At 39.8% G+C, this 27,059-nt stretch overlaps 1 protein-coding gene across 1 annotated transcript in view; it reads left to right on the forward strand.

Moving 5' to 3' along the window:
• The window catches only part of ak5 (adenylate kinase 5), a gene marked incomplete at its 3' end in the record, with an annotated part of 131,013 nt that overhangs the window by 82,674 nt on the left and 21,280 nt on the right, over window positions 1–27,059 (forward strand). The window contains exons 9-10 of the mRNA XM_079243678.1: window positions 13,044–13,089; window positions 16,888–16,932. Coding sequence (XP_079099804.1) covers window positions 13,044–13,089; window positions 16,888–16,932 — 91 coding nt within the window. The remainder of the gene's footprint in view (window positions 1–13,043; window positions 13,090–16,887; window positions 16,933–27,059) is intronic.

Here is a 27,059-nt window from a genome sequence, read left to right on the forward strand (position 1 = left end):
CAGGAAGTACCTGTGACCAAGCCATGGAACCTTGGACCGCCACCATACTTGCCATGACTGATGACAGTAAGGCCCTGAACTAAGCCCCATTGAAACATTATGGAATAAATGGAGCATGTCTCCATAGCGCCCCCTACAAAATTTCAATCAATCAGCCCCGCCCACTACATGGACCGACATGGATAAAATTCAGCACAGTTGGAGAACCTGCCAGTACCTTCAAAAAAGTCTCTTGGACATATGGGCCAAAACCAACAGGAAGTCGGCCATTTTGAAAAAGGTGCCATTTTTGGGGTCATTTCTTTGCCATGCATTTTAAACAACTCCTCCTAGGGATATTGTCCAACTGACACCCAACTTGCACAGGATGCTCAGGAGGCATGTGTGATTTAAAGTTGTGTTATTTCTTCTAATAGAAGATTTAGTTTAGGAGGGGCGGGACCTCAAAGTTTGATGTCTCATTAACAAAGACTTATTGCTAAAACTCCCACATAAAACAACATATCAACACAGGAATCGCCACATTTGATGGCAGTCCCATGACGAACAAAATGTACAATGCAATAATATGACTATGAATTAGCCCCACCCCTTGGCAACAACAAGTGTCTGATATCATGAACCAGGAAGTACCTGTAACAAAGCCATGAAATTGTTGATCTTCACCATACTTGCCATGACTCATGACAGTTATGTCCTTAATAGAGTAAAATTAAAATATAGTGGAAAAGATGGTAAATGGATCCATAGCGCCCCCTACAATATTTTAATCATTTAGCCCCTCCCACTACATTGACTGACATGGATAAAATTCAGCACACTTGTAGATGCTTCCAGTACCTTCAAATAAGTCTCTTGGACATATGGGCTAAATCAAACAGGAAGTCGGCCATTTTGAAAAAGGTGCCATTTTTGGGGTCATTTCTGTCATTTTCTTTGCCATGCATTTTGAGGAAGTCCTGCTAAGATTTTTATCTAACTTTAACCCAAATGAGTCAGGATGCTCAAGAGGCATGTGTGATTAGAAGTTGTGCTATTTCTTTTAATAGGGGATATCGTTTAGGAGAGGCGGGGCAGCAAAGCAGATGTGATGCAACAAAAAGAAAAACTGACATAAATCCCCCAAAAAACAACCAACCTGCACCAAATTTGCTACAGATGATGCCAGTCATATCCTTCACATTTGTGCATGTCAATAATTAGATGATAAGTTAGCCCCGCCCCTTGGTGACAGGAAGTGACCCTTCATAAAACCTAAATGGTCTGAAGTGCAGTCTGGCTGCACTTTAGGTTGAGAGAGGCATGGGAAGGATGTTGCCAGGGGAGGCGGTGGCATGATGCCGAGCGGCGCCATGGTGCGAGGGCCTATATCACCGCCTGCGGTTTTAATTATTATTATTATTTTTATTCGGACACTTCGCGTGCTTTTTTGGAGGCCTGAACGTGCTCGAAAACTCACCAAATTTTGCGTACCCCCCCAAGGGAATGCGAAAAATTTGATATTTTGAGGTGCTCCAGAATGTTTGGGTGAAACTGAATGAGAGCGCCACCTATTTTAGGTGCCCCGCCACTGCATGTCGTTAATCTTTATGAAAATTCATACACATGATCTACATGCTAGGGCGAACAAAAAATCCTCTTAATGTCATGGTGAAATGTCGACAGGAAGGCGGCCATTTTAGGTCAAAGTCAATATTTTGGCGTTTTAGCACCTCGCATTTTAACGAACTCGTCCTAGAGCTTTTATCCCACTGAGCCACAAATTGCTCAGGATGTTCAGGAGGCATGTGTGATTAAATGTTGTGTTATTTCTTCTAATAGGAGACTTAGTTTACGAGGGGCGGGGCCTCAAAGTTTGATGTCTCGCCAGGAAAAATTAAACGGATATAACTCCCACATAAAGCAACATTTCTGCACCAAATTTGCTAGATATGATGGCAGTCCCCTCCTACAGAGTTCTATATGTCAATATTTTGATTATGAAATAGCCACGCCCCCTGGAGGTCAAAAGTGTTGTTTGTTGCTCAAACACGCATAACTCTGGCTTGGTGGACACCACATGGCCCAAATTCACTCAGGCATCACAAAACATGTTGGTGAAGAGATCTTATAAAGGACGTTGCTCTACGCTGCACGGCGTGCCCGTGACGCCATGGCGAAGTTCCATGCGGCGGCGTGACATCATAAATCACTATAAAATTGTCAATTTTGATCTGATCACCCTAAAACTTATAGGGATTAATAAGGGATCGGTCCTGAACAGATTAATGTGACCATTGCTGGTGTAGACCTAAGCCCCGCCCACTTACAACAGGAAGTGGTTTTTTCCACGTTTGAGGGTCATGCTTCTAAGCAAATGGTCCAAAACACTTGAGCCTCCTCCAAAACATGTCAAACCCTTTCATGATGCCACAATAAAAACCTCAAGTCGCTACGCTAAACGGGACATGGCGAATGGCGGTCCAACGCCATGAAACAGGAAGTACCTGTGACCAAGCCATGGAACCTTGGACCGCCACCAAACTTGCCATGACTGATGACAGTAAGGCCCTGAACTAAGCCCCATTGAAACATTATGGAATAAATGGAGCATGTCTCCATAGCGCCCCCTACAAAATTTCAATCAATCAGCCCCGCCCACTACATTGATCGACATGGATAAAATTCAGCACAGTTGGAGAACCTTCCAGTACCTTCAAAAAAGTCTCTTGGACATATGGGCCAAAACCAACAGGAAGTCGGCCATTTTGAAAAAGGTGCCATTTTTGGGGTCATTTCTTTGCCATGCATTTTAAACAACTCCTCCTAGGGATATTGTCCAACTGACACCCAACTTGCACAGGATGCTCAGGAGGCATGTGTGATTTAAAGTTGTGTTATTTCTTCTAATAGAAGATTTAGTTTAGGAGGGGCGGGCCTTCAAAGTTTGATATCTCATTAACAAAGACTTATTGCTAAAACTCCCACATAAAACAACATATCAGCACAGGAATCGACACATTTGATGCCAGTCCCATGATGAACAAAATATACAATGCAATAATACGTCTATGAATTAGCCGCAACCCTTGGCAACAACAAGTGTCTGATATCATGAACCAGGAAGTACCTGTAACAAAGCCATGAAACCTTTGATCTTCACCATACTTGCCATGAGTCATGAAAGTTATGCCCTTAATAGAGTAAAATTGAAATATAGTGGAGAAGATAGTAAATGGCTCCATAGCGCCCCCTACAATATTTTAATTAATCAGCCCCACCCACTACATTGACTGACATGGATATGATTCAGGAAACTTGTAGACCGTCCCAGTACCTTCAAAAAAGTCTCTTGGACATATGGGCTAAATCAAACAGGAAGTCGGCCATTTTGAAAAAGGTGCCATTTTGGGGGTCATTTCTGTTATTTTCTTTGCCATGCATTTTGAGAAGTTCCTTCTAAGAATTTTATCCAACTTTAACCCAAATGAGTCAGGATGCTCAAGAGGCATGTGTGATTAAAAGTTGTGCTATTTTCTTTAATAGGGGATATCATTTAGGAGAGGCGGGGCAGCAAAGCAGCTGTGATGCAATGAAAAGGAAAACTGACATAACTCCCACAAAAAACAACCAACCTGCGCCAAATTCACTACAGATGATGTCAGTCATATTCTTCACATTTCTGTATGTCAATAATTAGATGATAAATTAGCCCCGCCCCTTGGTGACAGGAAGTGACCGTTCACAAGGCCTAAATGGCCTGAAGTGCAGTCTGGCTGCACTTTAGGTTGAGAGAGGCATGGGAAGGATGTTGCCAGGGGAGGCGGTGGCATTATGCCGAGCGGCGCCATGGTGCGAGGGCCTATATCACCGCTTGCGGTTTTAATTATTATTATTAGGCCCGAGCACCTTGGCGGTGCGAAGGCCTATTGTAATTGCAGTGTTTATTATTATTATTATTATTTTTATTCGGACACTTCGCGTGCTTTTTTGGAGGCCTGAACGTGCTCGAAAACTCACCAAATTTTGCGTACCCCCCCAAGGGAATACGAAAAATTTGATATTTTGAGGTGCTCCAGAATGTTTGGGCGAAACTGAATGAGAGCGCCACCTATTTTAGGTGCCCCGCCACTGCATGTCGTTAATCTTTATGAAAATTCATACACATGATCTACATGCTAGGGCGAACAAAAAATCCTCTTAATGTCATGGTGAAATGTCGACAGGAAGGCGGCCATTTTAGGTCAAAGTCAATATTTTGGCGTTTTAGCACCTCGCATTTTAACGAACTCGTCCTAGGGCTTTTATCCCACTGAGCCACAAATTGCTCAGGATGTTCAGGAGACATGTGTGATTAAATGTTGTGTTATTTCTTCTAATAGGAGACTTAGTTTACGAGGGGCGGGGCCTCAAAGTTTGATGTCTCGCCATGAAAAATTAAACAGATATAACTCCCCCATAAAGCAACATTTCTGCACCAAATTTGCTAGATATGATGGCAGTCCCCTCCTACAGAGTTCTATATGTCAATATTTTGATTATGAAATAGCCACGCCCCCTGGAGGTCAAAAGTGTTGTTTTTTGCTCACACACCCATAACTCTGGCTTGGTGGACACCACATGGCCCAAATTCACTCAGGCATCACAAAACATGTTGATGAAGAGATCTGGTAAAGGACGTTGCTCTACGCTGCACGGCGTGCCCGTGACGCCATGGCGAAGTTCCATGCGGCGGCGTGACATCATAAATCACTATAAAATTGTCAATTTTGATCTGATCACCCTAAAACTTATAGGGATTAATAAGGGATCAGTCCTGAACAGATTAATGTGACCATTGCTGGTGTAGACCTAAGCCCCGCCCACTTACAACAGGAAGTGGTTTTTTCCACGTTTGAGGGTCATGCTTCTAAGCAAATGGTCCAAAACACTTGAGCCTCCTCCAAAACATGTCAAACCCTTTCATGATGCCACAATAAAAACCTCAAGTCGCTACGCTAAACGGGACATGGCGAATGGCGGTCCAACGCCATGAAACAGGAAGTACCTGTGACCAAGCCATGGAACCTTGGACCGCCATCAAACTTGCCATGACTGATGATAGTAAGGCCCTGAACTAAGCCCCATTGAAACATTATGGAATAAATGGAGCATGTCTCCATAGCGCCCCCTACAAAATTTCAATCAATCAGCCCCGCCCACTACATGGACCGACATGGATAAAATTCAGCACAGTTGGAGATACTGCCAGTACCTTCAAAAAAGTCTCTTGGACATATGGGCTAAATTCAACAGGATGTTGGCCATTTTGAAAAAGGTGCCATTTTTGGGGTCATTTCTTTGCCATGCATTTTAAACAACTCCTCCTAGGGATATTGTCCAACTGACACCCAACTTGCACAGGATGCTCAGGAGGCATGTGTGATTTAAAGTTGTGTTATTTCTTCTAATAGAAGATTTAGTTTAGGAGGGGCGGGCCCTCAAAGTTTTATGTCTCATTAACAAAGACTTATTGCTAAAACTCCCACATAAAACAACATATCAGCACAGGAATCGACACATTTGATGCCAGTCCCATGATTAACAAAATCTACAATGCAATAATATGACTATGAATTAGCCCCACCCCTTGGCAACAACAAGTGTCTGACATCATGAACCAGGAAGTACCTGTAACAAAGCCATGAAATTGTTGATCTTCACCATACTTGCCATGAGTCATGACAGTTATGCCCTTAATAGAGTAAAATTACAATATAGTGGAAAAGATAGTAAATGGCTCCATAGCGCCCCCTCCAATATTTCAATCAATCAGCCCCGCCCACTACATTGATCGACATGGATCAAATTCAGCACACTTGTAGCCCCTTCCTGTACCTTCAAAAAAGTCTCTTGGACATATGGGCTAAATCAAACAGGAAGTCGGCCATGTTGAAAAAGGTGCCATTTTTGGGGTCATTTCTGTCATTTTCTTTGCCATGCATTTTGAGAAGGTCCTCCTAAGAATTTTCTCCAACTGTAACCCAAATGAGTCAGGATGCTCAAGCTGCATATCTGATTAAAAGTTGTGTTATTTCTTTTAATAGGGGATATCGTTTAGGAGAGGCGGGGCAGCGAAGCAGATGTGATGCAATGAAAAGGAAAACTGACATAACTCCCACAAAAAACAACCAACCATATTTATAGACATGTATGTACAGATGAACATGCAGGTCCATCTGAAGGAATTATTAATTATGTGAATCAGTTTCATATGTGTTTTATTGTTTAGAAGCAGACTGATTGCTCTTTGATTTATAGACATTTGTTCGGATTCTTGGATAGAGTGGTATTGGATCAGCTCTGTTGATGGATTGATTAAAACATCCAGTGCGGCTAATACTTACAACAATAAGTTACTGAAAACTATATTTATGTAAATGATGTTAACAGTTTTTAACAAATGTCACAGGCATGTTAATAAGCATAATGAATTAAAACTAAACTTGAAGCATTTATGTATTATTCCTCCCTGTTGCTCTTTGTCTGTACTGTGGGGGATTACATGAAAAAGAAAAAATCTGAGGCTTTGGTTCTGAGAATGAGCAGCTAATTTTTGTTTTGAATAAAGTAAAAATAATATAACATCCATTTATGGAAAACTGGTGGGATTTTTTTTTCAATTTCATTAAACACTGTGGCATATTTGATCCACTTTTAGATTATTTTTTTCAATGTATTGAAGCCAGAGTATGTAAGATTTCAAAGCGATTCTTTCCAACACTAGGTGGCAAACGCCATGTAGTGAGCAAAACCACACAACTGCTACCTCTACAAACCACCACAGGGCGGAAGTAGTGAGCTAAACTTGCTCCTCACCCCTCCCATCCTCTAAATACAGCGGAACCGTCACCGTCCACAAGACTCAAAGTTTATTTACAAACTGTGTGATGACATCCAGTATTTATGCTCCACATGAACCGGTAAGTAACTGTTAACACAACAGGCTCTTCGTCATGCTGAAAATGATACTCTCTTATGGTGTTTTTTTTTGCAAAGTAGTACGTAAAAATGACAATATCGCGTATGGAATAAACGGTGGTACTAAGAAGAGGCTAAGCTACGTGCTAAGCTAGCTATAGTTGTTAGGCTAATTCTAACTTTATTAATATTTCTGCATATATTCAGCTGATGTTAGACTGAATCAGCCTAACACAGGCAGTCAGACACTGACATAATGCAGAATTTACATGTTTGAATGTTGTTACAGCGATGATCCGTGTACACACTTGTTTTCAGTGATGAATATGACATGTTAAGGTTGCCAGGAAGGCCGAGGCAGGGCTGGTGGACGGTCCGAGGACAAGCGGGTCAGTCTGAGGAAGACGAGCTGCAGCTTCCAGAGATGTGACTGGCTAGCTGTAGTACAGGTAAAATGCAGTTTCATGTTCACTGTTTTGTCTCAAGATATTACTGATAAAAAAACATTTATTACAGGAATTCCACAGTATTCCAATAACCAACAATGGTAAACGAGGCTGAAGTTAGCTTCCGATTCGCAATATGTGTAAAGGGCAATTCCACTGAATTTTTCGGAAACACCACATTAGACCAGGTCCTGACAAAAAACTACAACACTTGGACTCTTAAAACCTGGGTTAAAATATTCCACATACTATGCAGATTCAATAAAACATAGTGTCTGATTTGTGAAATCTTTATTCTATTTGTGAAAATGCAAATAAGGGTCATTTCATGACTTTTTTGGCATCTGGACCACATTACATCAGGTCCTGACAAAAAACTAAAACACTTAGACTCTTCAAATGTGGGCTAAAATATTCCACATACTATACCAGTTTTTTGTCAGTACCTGGTCTAATGTGGTGGTGTTTCCAAAAAATTCAGTGTAATTGCCCTTTACACATATTGCAGCCATAAGCTGCGGATCGGAAGCTAACTTCAGCCTCGTCAATGGTAACTGTTTTATGTATTATTTGTTGTTGTAACATAAATGTAATTTTATATTTGAGCTTGTTACCTACTGCTCTGTCTTCCATATGTTACTTGTTGCTTTGGCATCCAGACATTAGTTTTAGATATTACAGTAATATATTAACTTAGTCTCTGAACAAAGTTGGTAGACACAGACCTTCACTAAAAAATCTGATCTTTCACTTTTCACTTTGTTTTCCATCAGTTAGTAAAATGTGGCTCTATTTATCTAACCAATCTTTTGTATAATTTTGCAGAGACGTCTTGATGACATAAATGTGAAGGACCTAAGAAGACTCACATCCCAGCTCCTCAGAAGGAAACAAGGCTTGATTCCCAGTTGCTGTGTGGCTACTGAAGAGCAGTTTCCTGATCTGCACAGACACAACATTGGTTTTGTTTTTGGTGTTTGATTCTTTTTTTTTTTTTCTAGTAAACCACAATTTAATAGCATTTCTGTGGAATCTATTGTTTACATGTTCGTTGATTGTATTGTTTCTTACTTATAACTTTGTGTTACTAATTAAGTAATTTGAGCTACTTTGTACACTTTGAAGCGTTTTTAAAATAAAGAAATTTAAATGCTTTTCCCCATTTATTCAATACATTCAAGTCATCTAAATAACTGCAGTAGGATGTGATCATACAGGAACAAGATAAAAGTTTATTACAATTTATGACTGTAATAAATACAGATCTAACAGTGTATAAACACACCACAAATCCCACAGAGAAAAGTCTATGATCCACAAACAGAAGACACAACTATATACAAAAGATCAACCAACCTGCACCAAATTCACTACAGATGATGCCAGTCATATTCTTCACATTTGTGCATGTCAATAATTAGATGATAAGTTAGCCCCGCCCCTTGGTGACAGGAAGTGACCGTTCATAAGGCCTAAATGGCCTGAAGTGCAGTCTGGCTGCACTTTAGGTTGAGAGAGGCATGGGAAGGATGTTGGCAGGGGAGGCGGTGGCATTATGCCGAGCGGCGCCATGGTGCGAGGGCCTATATCACCGCTTGCGGTTTTAATTATTATTATTATTCTCCTAATAAATGATTTGCTTTTTTGGAGGCCTGAACATGCTCAAAAACTCACCAAATTTTGCGTACCCCCCCAAGGGAATGCGAAAAATTTGATATTTTGAGGTGCTCCAGAATGTTTGGGCGAAACTGAATGAGAGCGCCACCTATTTTAGGTGCCCCGCCACTGCATGTCATTAATTTTTATGAAAATTCATACACATGATCTACATGCTAGGGCGAACAAAAAATCCTCTTAATGTCATGGTGAAATGTCGACAGGAAGGCGGCCATTTTAGGTCAAAGTCAATATTTTGGCGTTTTAGCACCTCGCATTTTAACGAACTCGTCCTAGAGCTTTTATCCCACTGAGCCACAAATTGCTCAGGATGTTCAGGAGGCATGTGTGATTAAATGTTGTGTTATTTCTTCTAATAGGAGACTTAGTTTACGAGGGGCGGGGCCTCAAAGTTTGATGTCTCGCCATGAAAAATTAAACGGATATAACTCCCACATAAAGCAACATTTCTGCACCAAATTTGCTAGATATGATGGCAGTCCCCTCCTACAGAGTTCTATATGCCAATATTTTGATTATGAAATAGCCACGCCCCCTGGAGGTCAAAAGTGTTGTTTTTTGCTCACACACCCGTAACTCTGGCTTGGTGGACACCACATGGCCCAAATTCACTCAGGCATCACAAAACATGTTGGTGAAGAGATCTGGTAAAGGACGTTGCTCTACGCTGCACGGCGTGCCCGTGACGCCATGGCGAAGTTCTATGCGGTGGCGTGACATCATAAATCACTATAAAATTGTCAATTTTGATCTGATCACCCTAAAACTTATAGGGATTAATAAGGGATCAGTCCTGAACAGATTAATGTGACCATTGCTGGTGTAGACCTAAACTCCGCCCACTTACAACAGGAAGTGTTTTTTTGCACGTTTGAGGGTCATGCTTCTAAGCAAATGGTCCAAAAGACTTGAGCCTCCTCCAAAACATGTCAAACCCTTTCATGATGCCACAATAAAAACCTCAAGTCGCTACGCTAAACGGGACATGGCGAATGGCGGTCCAACGCCATGAAACAGGAAGTACCTGTGACCAAGCCATGGAACCTTGGACCGCAACCATACTTGCCATGACTGATGACAGTAAGGCCCTGAACTAAGCCCCATTGAAACATAATGGAATACATGGAGCATGTCTCTATAGCGCCCCCTACAAAATTTCAATCAATCAGCCCCGCCCACTACATGGACCGACATGGATAAAATTCAGCACAGTTGGAGAACCTTCCAGTACCTTCAAAAAAGTCTCTTGGACATATGGGCTAAATTCAACAGGAAGTCGGCCATTTTGAAAAAGGTGCCATTTTTGGGGTCATTTCTTTGCCATGCATTTTAAACAACTCCTCCTAGGGATATTGTCCAACTGACACCCAACTTGCACAGGATGCTCAGGAGGCATGTGTGATGTAAAGTTGTGTTATTTCTTCTAATAGAAGATTTAGTTTAGGAGGGGCGGGCCCTCAAAGTTTTATGTCTCATTAACAATGACTTATTGCTAAAACTCCCACATAAAACAACATATCAGCACAGGAATCGACACATTTGATGCCAGTCCCATGATGAACAAAATCTACAATGCAATAATGGGACTATGAATTAGCCCCACCCCTTGGCAACAAGAAGTGTCTGATATCATGAACCAGGAAGTACCTGTAACAAAGCCATGAAACCTTTGATCTTCACCATACTTGCCATGAGTCATGAAAGTTATGCCCTTAATAGAGTAAAATTAAAATATAGTGGAGAAGATAGTAAATGGCTCCATAGCGCCCCCTACAATATTTTAATTAATCAGCCCCGCCCACTACATTGACTGACATGGATATGATTCGGGAAACTTGTAGACCCTCCCAGTACCTTCAAAAAAGTCTCTTGGACATATGGGCTAAATCCAACAGGAAGTCGGCCATTTTGAAAAGGGTGCCATTTTTGGGGTCATTTCTGTCATTTTCTTTGCCATGCATTTGGAGGAACTTGTCCTAAGAATTTTGTCCAACTTTAACCCAAATGAGTCAGGATGCTCAAGAGACATGTGTGATTAAAAGTTGTGCTATTTCTTTTAATAGGGGATATCGTTTAGGAGAGGCGGGGCAGCAAAGCAGATGTGATGCAATGAAAAGGAAAACTGACATAACTCCCACAAAAAACAACCAACCTGCACCAAATTTGCTACAGATGATGCCAGTCATATCCTTCACATTTCTGTATGTCAATAATTAGATTATAAATTAGCCCCGCCCCTTGGTGACAGTAAGTCACCGTTCATAAGGTCTAAATGGCCTGAAGTGAAGTCTGGCTGCACTTTAGGTTGAGAGAGGCATGGGAAGGATGTTGCCAGGGGAGGCGGTGGCATTATGCCGAGTGGCGCCATGGTGCGAGGGCCTATATCACCGCTTGCGGTTTTAATTAGTTATGCATTTGTGCCAGAGGGATGTAAATGGCTAAAGCTGAAGGATTTAATGATGGAGATGCAATCAAATCAGTGGAAAAGTCATTTCTCAAATATCTGAAAACATTTATAGGTGACTGACAGAGAAAATGTTTCCTCCAGCTCCACTGGCCACTTTGTTTTGAGTTTATGTGCTCAAAGCTGCTGAGCTTCAGACTTCCTGCAGACTCATACCAAACAGACTGAGGTTTATACAATTCCCAATCACATTCTCTCTTTTTCCACATACAATTAAAGTCTTTTTGTTCAACTCCCTTCGTCTCTGAGGTACAGTTTGTCTGAATGCATCATAAAACATTCTGCAGGAAACAAGCACATCACTGATGTGGCTACAAATATGATTGAAAGGTTGATAAAGCACCTGCACTGTTGCAAATAAGAATTTCCACTAATGAGTTTGTCCAAAAAAAGGAACACTCACAATATAACTTTACATAAAGGTTTAGGTTTTAGTATTTTTATTTTAGAGTTTCTCATCCAGGAAAAGAATTTGGCCTTTTTGTGGGTTTTTTTCCAAGGACCAACAGAGTATGGACATCCCATGTTTCTGGCCTTCATGCCACAAGATTCTGTCTTACATGACAATTCCCTTGTGCTGGAAGTCAGGTCCATTAGAAAGTTGTTTTGTCTGAGTTTGGTGTGAGGTCTGCACTGACTTCTGACCTCACTGTTCTCCAAGACCTCAGGGATTTATGACACAAGCATCATCAGTGAAAATGTACGCAACAACAAGGGTACAAAGTCTGCTTCAGACCTAAAACTTGAAGAGTGGAGATTGATAAACAGCAAAAATATAACTGAATAAAAGTAAAGTCAGTCTAAGCTGGTGAGTTATGGAAATTCAAGAAAGACAGATGCTGAAGGAGCTTCCTGAACACTTATAGGCTTGGTGTGTTAGGGCTCTTTTGCAAAGTACTCCATTTGAACTGCTTTAGCATCCCTAACATGCTTCAGCAGCCTGCTTTTTCTGCCTCATCTCCTCTTTTTCAGATAGTTTTTGACTTATGAGTGTTTCCATCTGATGCTGTTCGGAACACTGCATAGCATTAGTGTTGCTCGGCCGGCCTGACGCATCAAAGACAGAACTCTTCTTCAAAATCTAAGCAGAAAAATTTCTGCTGACCATTTCTTGTGTGTTTTTTTTGTTTGTTTTGTTTTTCTTTTTCCTTCATTTACCCAACTAAACACATTTACAACATTTTAAATATTCATTTTTCTTTTAGATGTTGCATCTTCTGTCGCTGAGAGCTTTGACTCCTGGTTGCGAATATTCAGACTCTTTATTAATACATTAAAAATCACATTTTTACTGCTTGTGCTGCTTTATTTATTTTTGATATTTTGTGATTTATTTCCTTTTTTTCTTTGTTTTGGCAACAGATTTGTGGCCAACTGTGAAACTTGGTATATAATCCACAGCACTGCACTAAGTTTTGATGTAAAGGCAATCGGACATACAGTTTTTTGAAGAGGTTAGATGTTGCAGAAGATGCAAAGTAACAACACAGATTTTACTAACATCTCTTTCTTTCCAGGCAGAAGAAGAGGAGGAAGTTGGGTATGCAGAAGGAATAACAGAAGGCGAGTATATGAAATAATAGTTTTTTGGTTTATCAGTGAAAAGGTGAGGATACAAAACACTTATCTTCACCTTAATCTGTCCTCTGTGAGAAAAACACACCTTCATATCTCCTCCTGCCTTCTGTCATAAACTAGCTACCGACTTCATTCAGCATTTTATCACAAACACACAAACTGTCCCTTTTTGGTAAATGCCACAAGTGTCATGTAGCTTTAATGTTGTTGACCAGATACCTGAATGAACGTCCCACTACTGTCCTGTATTAGCATGTGTGTGTGTGTGTGTGTGTGTGTGTGTGTGTGTGTGTGTGTGTGATTCTGCTTCAACAGTATTGACTGGGTAATTTCAGGGAAGGCTCATCTTTTGATTCACTGTCAGACCTGATGTTTATCTCATCAACTGTACGTCTCTGTGCAACAACATGAGACTGTGAGGAGAACAAAGCTGCGCTTATTTTGCATGTTGGCTGCTGGATTTGCAGGAGCTGTATCTGGTCAGGACGTTTTGTGCTCCCCACAGTGATGTCATGATGCTGACAGGACAGGTTAAAAAAAAAAGAAAAAAAAAAGAAACAAGCATGTTGTCACCAGACATGAAAAGTAACTGTAAAAACTGTGACAAATTGCCTTTTTTTTTAAGTAGTTTTTTTAATAAGTAATGTCACTTTTAAGCAAGTACTGTACATTTTGAAGACACTGTAGTTCACTACATTGGAATCCTCCCTTTACTGAGCAAAAAATTAAAAATGCAGAGAAAAAGCATCAGTCTGAACAATATGCCGAACATCACGGATCGTCCATCTCCAGTGCTAATCCACTTTGATCATGTTCAACACCGACTGAAAGGAAAAGGCCCGGGTGGTGCAGACAGAATTCTCGCTGATTAAGTTAATCAAAAACAATGTTGGACTGGATTTAATCAATCAATCAAACTTTATTTATGAAGCGCTTTTCCAACATAAAATATGACATAAAGGAAACACACAGACAGACATTATATAAAAAGATACCTTATGACTCGTCCTCATTTACAGGTACTTGAAATTAAATACAGGTTTAGTTAACCGCTTAATCCAATTCAGGGTCGCGGGGAGCTGGAGCCTATCCCAGCAGTCTTTGGGCGAACACCCTGGTACACCCTGGACAGCTCGCCAGTCCATCGCAGGGCCACACTGAGGCAAACAACCACTCTTGCTCACACTCACTCCTATGGGCAATTTAGAGTAACCAATTAACCTGACATGCATGTCTTTGGAGGGTGGGAGGAAGCCAAGAGTACCCGGAGAGAACCCACGCATACACGGGGAGAACATGCAAACTCTGTCCAAAGACATGCATGTTAGGTTAATTGGTTACTCTAAATTGTGAGTGTAAGCATGAGTGGTTGTTTGTCTCTGTGTGGCCCTGCGATGGACTGGCGAGCTGTCCAGGGTGTACCCTGCCTTTCGCCCAAAGCTAGCTGGGATAGGCTCCAGCTTCCCCGCGACCCTGAATTGGATTAAGCGATTTGGAAAATAAATGAATGAATGAAATTAAACAACTTTTACTCAAAGTAAATTTTAACTTTTGTACATTTTTACTTTTACTGTTGTAGACTTTTATAAGGGAATTTTTACTTGAAAAAAGGTGAAGCAAAGGAAAGCTATTTTTACCTAATTACAATTTTTAAGTACTTTTTCCACGCCTGGTTGTCGCATTTTTTTATTTATTTTACACATCTTCAAGTTCAGGGTGAGATCAGAACATTGTAAACTGCTTCCCATGAAATGAAAGAAAGTAAACTCAATTCAATTAACTTTATTCGTATCATGCCACTTTACAACAATGTCATCTCAGGGCACTTTACAGACACACCGATGTGAGCAAATTGATAAAAACTAGCATAGTTAAGAAAAACAAAGAACCAATCATTCCTACTAAATCTTTTTTGTCATTTTTTAAAAGATATTTGTGCACATATTATATAGAAGCATATTGCACATGCTAACTGTTCCCTCCACTACTACAATTTTTCCACCTCCAGAAATTCTGAGTTTACTTTTGTACTATGAAACCTTGCTGTAATCTTGCACTGAAATTGATTTCTTGACTCCATCATTGTGGTTTAAACTAGCCAGTACTGGAGCTTTAGTTTGCTCTGTTTTCACAGTGTAGCATTTAGTTAGTTTTTTTAGTATTTAGTTTATTAGTATTTTATGATGCTGAAGGCTTAACAGGCAAACAAAATTTTAAACACATTTGTTTTCATTTTTTTGTATAAACAGAGAGCATTTTCATCTAATTTTACAAGTTAGCATCCGTGAGATTTAATGGGGAAATGCAGAATTTGTTAAGTTAAGCAGACAGAAGAAGCACAGCAGGTAGACATCATCCCAAACACCTCTGAGTCCAGCTGTTGTAAACAAAGATATGAAACTGTCAAAAATAAATATTAAAGTCCGATAAATGTTAAAATAATGTCTTGTTTTTTTTTACAGTAAAATGTTACATAAATATCAGCTAATTTCATAATTGCACCCATAAACATCAAAAGGTAAAACAAGGGTAATAATAAAGGAAAGATTAATAGAGGACTAACTAATTCTCAGCATTAGTCACTGGTTATAGTTTTCACCATGTTCATAATGCAGCTTTAGTAACATTTGTTTCATTCTGTACTTCCGGACGCATGTCTGGACAATGATCATGCATACAAACCTGTAAATCTATCTAAACTACACATGTTTATCTAAAATAGCACATAAAACGCTTAAATGTCAGATTCTGTATTAGTTGTTCATGACTACAGAAAACTACAGCTGTGTCATTGTCTGAAAAATCGCTGCCAGCAGCACAACAGAAGATTGCATTGCTTCTTTGTGAAGCAGAACTTAAAACAATGAACTGTATTTACAGACGGTGCAGTGATTCCAGCACCAGCCAGCCTGAGGATGCCACCACTTCATTAGGTTTTCAGCCACGTCTCTTATGTTCGGATATTTATCTGGATTTTCTGAACCTCTCAGTAAAAAACCTTCATCCTCTATATTTCATAAAGACTTATTCTCTGTGATGCTCATTTTAAACCCAGTGTTTTACAGAAAATGTATGCTGTTGTGACATGTTCTACCAAACATTACACAACTACTCCACCATCACCACCCCTCCTTTTTCTTTTAAGTTTTAACTTTATGTAAAAATCATACCACCATAATCAGATATGCAAACAAGCAGCAGTGCATGTTGCTGTGTACGCAGTCAGGTTGGATTATGGTCACGTTTTCTTGAAGACGAAACTAGATAAGATAAACTAGATGTCAGTCAGTTATTTTTAATCTGATGTGTCAATTTAACATATTAGTTTGTAAAACTCTGATCAACTTTGTGGTAAATCTTCAGTATTAGAACTAAATTATTCTCAGATAAATCACACAAAGCACATTAACATGCTTTGAATTTAAGTCCCTGTTAGGCTGTGTTTACATTACCAGTTTATAATATTTAATGCAGCTTGTAAACAAGCCGGCAGTAAAACGACGGGCAGGTAAATTATTTGGGCGTAAATGTTGATATTTCCACTAAATATTTGACTTTGTGCTTAAAGTGTGAGGACATTCAGGCAGGGTCCTCTCTTCAGTGAGCTGTGTTGGATGTAGTGGTTGCATTCGTGTTTGGAAAAGCTCAGAGGAAGACTTCTTGATGAGGAAGATGTGGTACAGAAGTCAGGGAGTAAACTGTGTTCTCATAAAGATGGAGCTACGAAGATGTGTGTACTGATCTGCACCACATGTTAAACTGTGATATTCTTCCTTCTGACAGGATGCTGCACAGAACAGAAGAAACCAAAGGTCATCTTCATAATAGGTATGTAATCCCCCACCCATTCCACTCAAACACAGCGTTTTTACACACACACACACACACACACACACACACACAGGTTTCTGCAGTGGCAGAATCCACCTCATTTGGAAAGATAAGATCACAATGAGCAGCTGGTGTCTGCTCCAAGAGCTGTTAGGTAAACTTGCTTCCTTTATGCTTCGTAAACACACAAACTCAGATGACAGGTTGCATCGGTGTAGTTTCTGATAAATAGAAGACAAGAGCAATGGTAGGAAATGTAATTAGAATTAGCAAAAACATGATCTAAGAACCTATTAAAACAAGTTCTGCTGCAAAAAAATATCCTTTAAAACATCAAGTTAAAGGGGTTGCAATAGATTCACAATAAAGAATATTGTTTTTGAGTTTATATGACAACATTGTGATTTAATAACAGCTGATACTGTAAATTAGTTTCGCTCAGTTTTAATGTTCTTTTGCAGAAATCACAAAGATACACATAACAAAACAAAAGATTTCAACAGTCCAAAAACACGCATGTTGGGCTTATTGGTGATCTAACCTTTACCTGACCCCAGACCTAAGTATTTGTAGAAAACAGATAGATTAAACTCATTACTAATAAAAGCAGCACTGCAATAAAAGCATTGCTATTGTTCAGTCTACTACAAACACTTTGTAGGTGCATTCACATCAGGACAGTCCGCTCACTCACTCCGACTGGGGACTTGGCTCAGTTGAAGGGGGGTGGATTCATTCAGACAGAGATCGCGTTCACGCTGCACTTTGGTCAAACGAGCCGAACCTTTATAATAATACATCCTATTCCCACCAAAGGTGACGCTGCACTAGGATCTAGCTAAAGAGAGGACAAGACCCGCGTGAAGAAGAAAGTTAAACATGGAAATTTTTTTTATTTTGTCTTATGCCATAATACTGCAGAAATACACTGCAACTATGACCACAGTGTAAACAACAGACGTGGAAGAGGACCCTTATCGCTATGTATTTACCTACAATGCAACGCTACGTCAAACACAAGAAGTGACTTTTTGTAGTCCGTTTCCTGTATTTGGTCCACTTGAAACGGACAAAGACTTGCGTTTGTAGGCCCGGACCGGGTCCACTCTGATCTGAATCACAATTCATTTGGCACATTCCTATTTCCCCAAACAAAGCAGACTTTCCAAGCAAAAGGCAAAGATTTGCTCCTCATCTCCCTTTTCTGGCAGATTTCCTCGGAAAAAAAATGTTCAAACAAATGTAGACATCGCCACAGAAGGTTAGGTTATGTTATTTTGTTCCGTAATCTACATCATATATACAAACTAGACAAAAAGTAAAATGTCACTGGTGCCTCTTAAGTGATATTTTTTATGTTTATGGGGATCATTTAGTATATAGAGACAATGTGGTGAGGCAGTAGCTCAGCCTGCTAACTGAAGACAGGACACAAAGATGAAGGTTAATGAGAATCACACCAAGGGTCCATTAAGCATCTTTTGCAGCAATGAAAACATAAAAAATGTGCTCATTAAGATAATATGTAATCAGCACTCCTAGTGTGTTTGTGTGTTTTGGGTCACACTTGCAGTATGAGGGTTGTGCATATATGTGTCAAACTCCCTTTTAATAGTGGCTAACACGATAAATCCCAGCTCATCTTAATTAACACCAGTTTGAATATTTCAGATGTTGAGACGTTGAGGCAGACAAAGAGCTTTTTCCCCAGCAGGAGCAGATAATTGGAGGAAAATGTCACCTGCATATAAAGCAACTGTCATCCAGACCCGGATGTGTCTTCTGAGCCGATTTTAAAACCACATAATGAGAGGGCGACCATGCCAGCTAACATTTCAGTCTTTTTAAAGCAATTAGCGAGATCTGAGCGCAGATTCTGTTTGCTGTGTCATTGTCTTTGTCTCGTCTTGGAAAAGCAGAACATTTGTCTTTTCTACTGCGATATTTCAGCTGAAGCTTCTTACTTTATGTTTCAAAAGATTTAAACCAGCTCTGTTTTCAGCACCAGCTTCAGTTCCGACTCATCTTATTGTGGCAGGCTCAAAAAATAGATATATCCTGGCATTCAGGCACATCAAGCCAATTACATTTTTGACTTTACAAGCTTCTTTTTTTTTATGTTTTTTACTTGTTTGTAATAATTTGATTTTTCTTTAACCCTTTCATGCATAGTGGCCCTATAGTGGGCACCTACTTACAAGCTTTTTTCTTGCATATTCATGAATGAGGATGGTATTTTTGTAAATAAACCACTTTAGTGGATCTAAGTGAGTCATCCTATATGTTTCCACTTGCTGAAGAATAAATATATATTTGATATAATTGAACAACATGTAATTACACGAGTTTGCCTTTGCAATAAATAGGAAAAGAAAATGATACAGCTATATTAAATGATTTTTTATAACATTTACATAATATAATTATGTTATTTTATAGAATAGTTAAATCATGATAAGAATTTAAATATCACTAATCAACAAAAAAAGTATTATTGCATATGTCTGTAGAGGTAAAATACTGCATTTTTAAAAAAATATTGCGTTGTTTTTTTATTAATTCATGCATGAAAGGGTTAAAAGAAATCAGAAGTTTCCAGATAAGAATATGTAGTCTAATAATGTACTTACAGGCATACCATACTACTTTAAAATACTCACTTTAATAATTACATGAAATATTTTAAATGCTATTTAAAGACATTTTCCCCGTTACGTGCCCCCCAATCTACGGCTAATTCAGCATCTATCTTCCATTCCATCTGACCTTGGAGCTCTCTCTAGCCAGAAAAAGGCAATCTTACGATGACTCTTGTTTTGTTGTTGCATGTTCAGTCAGAACGTGAAACTTTGCTGCAACGTTGCGCAGCGTCCCAGATGAAAAAGTTGTATGGTGCCATTTCTCCACCTCGGGACGCTGCTGAGTGGCAGCGACTCCAGATGAATGATGTCATGCAACAAGTCTGGAAAACGCAGTTTGTTTTTGTTTTCCTCAAAAATATTTTTATTGTTGTCCCAAATAAAGGAATTACACAACACTGACAGGAAGTTTGTTAGTCCTAGAACACAGAGGTTGGGCGATTTTCACCAATGCTACATTGATTTTTTTTTTTTTTTTTTTCCACAAGCAACTGCTGCTACGTTAGTGTTCAAGGGTCAAATATGCAGTCAAACTGAAAACAGTAAACCTTTCCAACCCATTAATGCGGAGTTTATAAAGTCAGAAAGTTACCTAAGGTGTCCTTAAATATTTATTTTTAAAAAAGTATTTAAAGAGAAAATTCAGCTAAACCTCAAGAGTAAGGTTGAGATGGGGGGTGTCCAGTTTCAGCCCTCGAGGTCGGCTGTACTGCAAGTTTTAGGTATTCCCACCTGATTCAGATTTATGGGTAATTAACAGGCTGAAGCTGCTGCTGAGAAGATTTATTCATTCAGTTTTAATCAGGTGTGTTTGCGCAGTGAAACATGTAAAACCTGCAGGACAGCCAGGGCCGCCTTTACCTACTGTGATAGGCCGAACAGCGAAGAACAGCCATGCACTTTTTTTTTTTTTACTATCACCCCAAAAATAGAAAAAACAATTTTAACATAAATGAATAAATCGGGCCCATACTCAAAGAACTTGTAACTAACTCAGGCAAAAAAAATGAAAAACTGACCTGACAAATGACACGCAAGGTGAAACTCAAATAATGGCCATTCAGCCCAAACAAAAGCAGACTTAGGGGATGACACACAAAAACCGAACTAAATGAACAATAGTAGCATGGATTGCAGCACATAGTCTGGTCCAATTAGCTGGCTCCACCCCGTGTCCACCAGCTGGTTCACAGCCAAGGGACTGGAGCTGCTGAAACTGTGTGCCTGTAGGTACAGCCGTCTCACCTACTGTTGGGCTGAGAGGGTTTGTAGCCCCTGTCCCTCCAAATGTACCAAGTCTCATTACAGAAAATAACAGATAGGTTTACACTGAGTTATTTTATTTAGTTAGTTGTATTGACATATCAATAACATTACCATAATAAAACTATAATGACTACAGTAATGAATTAATCAATAATAGCAACAGATCAGACTATAAACCCTGTGAAGCCATGCTTGTAATCTACATTACTTTTCACACACTGCAGCCACAACATGTGAAAACTTGCAGATGCTATCAAAAAAACCACTGCACTCTCCTCTCTTCAGTGCAGAAGAAAGCTGCACAGTAAACTGTGATTATGTCTTTATAATCCACATCATGAAGAATGTCAGGCTCAGTGAGCATAAGGTTACTGACTATGTTACCCAGTTTGTGGCTGAAATATGTTTCTGAAAGACAGTCTCTGCTGTTTATGCGCTCTGACGCAGACACATCAGCGCTTCCAGTTTGACAAGCCGTCAGTTCCATTTGTTCCCAGTCAGCATGTACTTTGGAGTGGTCTAAGTCATCCCCCACAGAGCTGGGTCTCTGCTGAAAGGGTGGTCTGACTCGTCCCCCTCTCTGATGCTTGTGTACCTGCTGCTTCTACTCCATCCTGCCTCTGCCTTCCTGTCCTGTGGCATCGGCGCAGGTCCGGGACACTCAGTCATTTTTTCCTAGTTCTGTTTGTCCTGATATTCTTTTGGAAGCACCACTCTCTACCTTTTTTGGCAACATCTTCCTCCTGTCTATCAAATTGATTGGCATATGTGGGGGGGCAGGATTTGGCATGGTGGTAAACAGATTCATTTGGATCTGGAATTTGCACAAGACGCTGATTGACAGAAGAACTTACAAGTTATATAACAATTGAAGTATTCAGATCACTTTAGCTCAAAAATCATAGGCCCCTAAACTCTGTGGGCCCCTGGGCTTCAGCCCTGGTAAGACCATCCATTAAGGCAGCGTTGAGGACGGCCACCCTCAAAAGACCAAATTTGAGCAACCCTGCTGTAGATAAACCTTCATCATTCAATGATAACTCTGTTCTGGCAGCAGAATTCCAGGTATCATGCTGTCTTGTGTCTATTATGTTTAGGTAAATTATTGTTTAACACATCTAAAACAGCATATTTTGGGGTGATTTGGCAGAGTTGGGTACATTTTCATTTACAATATGTTAAAGCTGATCGCTAACATATGATGTTAACATAACGCAGCAAACATAAAGGCCGAAGACACTCAGTGCTGCTGGTAAACTAAGAAACTTTTAAACTGTCCACTGTATTTCCAGGACTTACTTACCTAACTGGAGAAAGCTTCTTTTTTTTCCTGTGGAAAGTTGGCGCGTGGCTTAGCAGATGATGAACAAGTGAAACTTCATTAGATCAGGGGTGGTCCACTCCGGTCCTCGAGGCCTGCAGTCCTGCAAGTCCTCTAACTTTTCCTGCTGAAAACACACCTGATTGACATCAACAGATAATCAGCAGCTTTGTTTAATGTCAAGCTCTGCACAAGCCCGCTACTTAAGTCTGATGTGTGTCAGGTGTGTTGCAGCAGGGAAACTCCTAGACTTGTAGTGTCTTTTTAATTTGAATTAATGTATTTTTTTAACAAATGAAACATAAGATGATGACATTTATATTGATGCATTGTAGTGTTTGTTTGGAAATCTTGTTTTAACTGGTTTTAGGTTAAATTACATTTATAAAATGACTGCTGGTTAATGTGGTCTTCATCTGCTGCATTTGATTCACTTTCGACTTCTTGTGCTGTTTGATGAGAGATGGAGAATGTCGATGAAAATGAATGTTATTTATCAGGAACGTGCTTCAGAGAAGGAGAGTAAAAATCAGTCCTTGAACTGGTTTATATTAATAATATGGTCTAATGCTTTAACCAAACTTGCAAAGTAAAAATTATTTCCTCTTTTTCTGTCTAAGGGCACATTCACATCAGCCTTTTTTATTCTAATCCGAGACCGTTTGCTCGGAAAGTCCGCTTCGTTTGGGGAGCTGTGAATGCGTCAAACAAATTCGGATTCGGACCAAAGATGTGGACTCGGTCCACCTACAAACACAGGTCTCGGCCCGGTTTCAAGCAGACCAAATACAGGAAGCAGAGTAAAAAACTGTCACTTCCTGCATTTGACATGGCATTGCATTGTGGGTAAATACATAGCGATGGCGTTATGAGTCCTCTGTCTCGTCTGTTGTTCATCCTGCACACATAGTTGCTGGGTATTTCTGCAGGATACTTGCATAAGACAAAATAAAAAAATTCAAAACTGCAATAGTTTCCTGCTCCATGTTTACCTCGCAGGAGGAGGAATTAGGTTTTCTTCTTCCCGCGGATCTTGTCCTCTGTTTTGCTAAATACTAGTGCAACGCCAGTTTAGGTGGGAATGGGGGTATATTATTGTAAAGGTTTGGCGAGTTTGACCAAAGTGCAGCATGAACACAATCTCAGTCCGCATGGTTACACCCACAGCTGAGCCAAGTCCAACAGAGTATCCTGATGTAAATGCACCCTAAAAACTACATCAGTATTATTTTTATTTTTTATAACCAGACCCGGGAGGTTTTCAGTGTGGTTTATATGCTCTCCCTGTTCTTGTATGGGTTTCTTTTCTTTTCTCTCTCCCACAGTCCAAAAACATGCAGTTTGGGTGAACTGGTTATTATGATTTGATCCTTGGAGTTAGTGTGAGCTTGCATGATTGTATCACTTCTCTCTGTATAGGGTCAGTGATGGACTAGCAGCCTGTCCATAACTGCCTCATACCCAGTGATAACTGGGATAGCTTCCAGTCTGGATTTAAAAAGGTGAAAAATGAATGAATGAATGGATGGATGAATGAATCAATGAATCAGGCTTCCAACTACAACATTTGCAGAGGTATTTTGCAGAAAGAAGCTTCTGAAAAAATGAAAGTTTATGAGAATGTCCAATAAATTCAAGCTGTGAGAATTTAAAAAAACAACGAACTCTGTGACAGAATAAGTAGAATAACACAGATGTCAGTGGGAAGTGCGTCACAGCGATACATGAGACCAACATATCATTCATCCTCCTCCAGCCAAGGAGGATGTTATCGTAAAGCAGTTTAGTCAGACAACAATCAGTCGCTTTCTTAGTTTTGCTTTGTTTTTTTTTAACCTTGTTGGTCACCCTGAGTGATATAAATAAGAGTTATTCAAATTGATCCTTAAGTGTTGAATTCTGCTTCCTTTTCCATTTTAAATTCCAAACACCTAAATTTGATTGAGCCTAAAAACAAGAGAGAAAGTGCAATGACTTATCTGTTCAGAGCCGCAAGACTCAGCGAGACAAAGCATGATGACTCAGCATTTCTAAGAAAGGCTCCAGTCCTTTATTCCAGTCCTGCCTCCTCCTATTATACTGACGATGCTGCTCCTTAACAGACTGCTCTCTCTTCTAATGGTAACAGGCTTGATGTAGTTCACCAACTATCATGAATTTATGGCAGTCAGCATCGCCTCTGCCTTGTTGCTTATGTCTCCAGTTAAAGTAGATAATAAATATGCACATCAGGTGTCCCAAAATGTCCTAAAGCTTTTTTTTTACCTATTGAAGTTTCATTTGTGTATTTTTGCCAAACTGCATGCCTCTGCTCTGCAGCCATGCCCGACATGTATAAGATGATCCTAGAGCAGGGGTGCCCAGCTCTGGTCCTCGAGGGCCACAATCCTGCAGGTTTTCCATGCATCCCTGCTCCAACACACCTGACTGAAACAAATCAGTCATTGTGCAGAAGTTCATTGACTGCTGGATCCATTTAATGGAAGGTTTGTTGGAACAGGAATACATCGAGGACCACCTTTGGGCATCCCTGTCTTAGAGGGAAATTATTTTTTGGTTATTTTCTCTTTATTTCTGTTTCCTCTGCTCATTCTGCTCCCTTGCCTTTCATTTTTATTTCCTCACTGTAATACTTTTTTTTTCACAATGACTTATGGACCTAATTAGTGCTTAAAGAATTAGTTGATTTGATCAGTTGCACAAAATTAACAGATCGCTCAGATCAGTATTTGCACAATTTATTTCTGTCATTAAAATATGCGTATCAAACATGTGTTGGTTTGAAGGATTTATATTGTTGAAACAGTGGAAAACTGGGTATAATAATGAGTTTTTAACTGAAGTTCAGACATGGATGCTCTGGGGAAAGTGGAAAAAGATCAAAATCACCTAATCCTGAGTATGATAAAGCCAGGTGTCGGAACCAAAGAAAAGTTAGGGCAATGAAACAGCCTTATGTTTACCATGGTGTAGCACCCCGTCTGTTTTAACATCTGTCTGTAAACATCTGGTAAGTGAAGTCTGCTAGTTTTAGCAGAGAAATCTGCTATTCTGATTGATGTGGGATTCCAGCTCAGCAGCTCTGGACTTTGTGGATTTGCTGTCTTTTTTCTTCCATTTCATGTGATGTGTCGTGATGCACGCAGTATGTCGTTTAGCACTGTCTTGTGGAAATCTGCAAGACCTTTCCTGAGAGAAACATCTGGATGGGAGCAGATGTTGATCGAAAACCTACTAAAATCTACTTATGACTTGGAGTCTTCATATATCTGGAAGCTGCCGAAATTCCTTAATGCTCTCCTTTTTGTCTGCAGAACACATGTCCATAGTTTTCCAGAAATAATTTGTAGGATTTGTAGGACCACAGAACAATTCTCCATTTGGCCTCAGATTGTTTTAGATTAACTTTCTTCCAAAGAGAGCATGGTCTATGGATTGTGTTACTTATGGCTCTTTCTGCATGATTGAGCTTTAACTTGAATATGAAGATTTCATGGTGAACTGTTTCTGGAAGTATTACTGAGTGATTTCCAGTCAGGAATCATGTCTGTTTTAAATCCCTCATGTGACACCCAACCTTCAACCTTGTCTCGTGCATACAGAGATTCCTCTAGATTTTATACATAATTTTATCAAACACTGAATAGGGTTTTTTTTTTACCATATTTACCACCCTTTCGTTGGCTTTGGTTTAACTGCTACAGTTAAATTCTAATTTTCTATAAAATGTTGAAACGTTAGAACGCAGTTTAATGTATTTTACATAGAATCAACTTTAAAAGATTGAAACTATACAAAAGTATGAAACAGACCCTTTTGTTTCTCTTCTAAAGCACATTGAGTGCAAATATAACCCCCTAAACACTCATGAAAAGTTGTATACACAGACATGAAAAGTTGTATACACACACACACACACACACACACACGTACAGAACACGGAGACAGGGGGGGAAAAAAAATCCAAAATTGAATTGGGTCCCAAACGTCTAATTTGACGTAGAACAATGAAATAAGGTGCACCTGTGTAACAGCCAAGACAAGCAAAAAAGTCAAACATGTTACCATGGCAACAAGGTGTCTGCCATCCTGGCGTTTGCCAATTTTTTGACCCCATTTGTCACTTTTGTAATGATTAAAGAAGCCAGAACCCAAAAAGCAAACAAAGGGTAAAACAGATTTATTGAAATAAAGGTGGTCTTGCTTAGTCTGATCGTCAGGAAGGTCTGGAACACAAAAGACAGGTGAGCCAAAATAAATTTAAAAATAAAAAAAAAAAGAAATCCAGGAGTGAAATGATACTGGAGAGAGCATAAAATAAAGTGTTTACCAGGAGATGGCAAATAGGGAGTCTCAGAGTGATCCTCCAGAGCAGGAAAACACTTACTTTCCACATTCCAGAATAACAAGGTCCAAAAACAGTCCAGGGTCTACACCAAAAAACACAAGAGTTGAAGAAATCCAAGAGGCGGGGTCAGGATCAGGCAAGGTTCAGCAACAGGTGGTCAATTCCTACAAAAAAGCATGTAGCAATGACGGTGGTAGGAGACAGACCAGGTTTTCTTTCAGAGTTGGATCTGCTGCTCACGCTGAGCAGATCTAGAGCCGGTGTTTAAATAGAGAGCAGCAGAAGTGAGGATAATCAGGAATCAGCAGGAGAAGCGTGCAGCTCGTTCAGAGCAGAAACAATGACAACTTTACACACACTGGATTTACACAAACTACTCTGAAGGAATTGACTCCAAATTTGGCAGGAAGCTTCATGACAAGTTGGGGACTAAATGCTACTGAAATCTCTCTAAAAGGACAACGTTACCATGGCAATCCACAGAACAAAACATTTTTCCCATGAAACACTGTTTACTCACATCTCCATAGAAACACATGGGATCTGCTTC

The sequence above is a fragment of the Telmatherina bonti genome (assembly GCF_933228915.1).
Source record: "Telmatherina bonti genome assembly, chromosome: 7".
Taxonomy (NCBI): Eukaryota; Metazoa; Chordata; class Actinopteri; order Atheriniformes; family Telmatherinidae; genus Telmatherina; species Telmatherina bonti.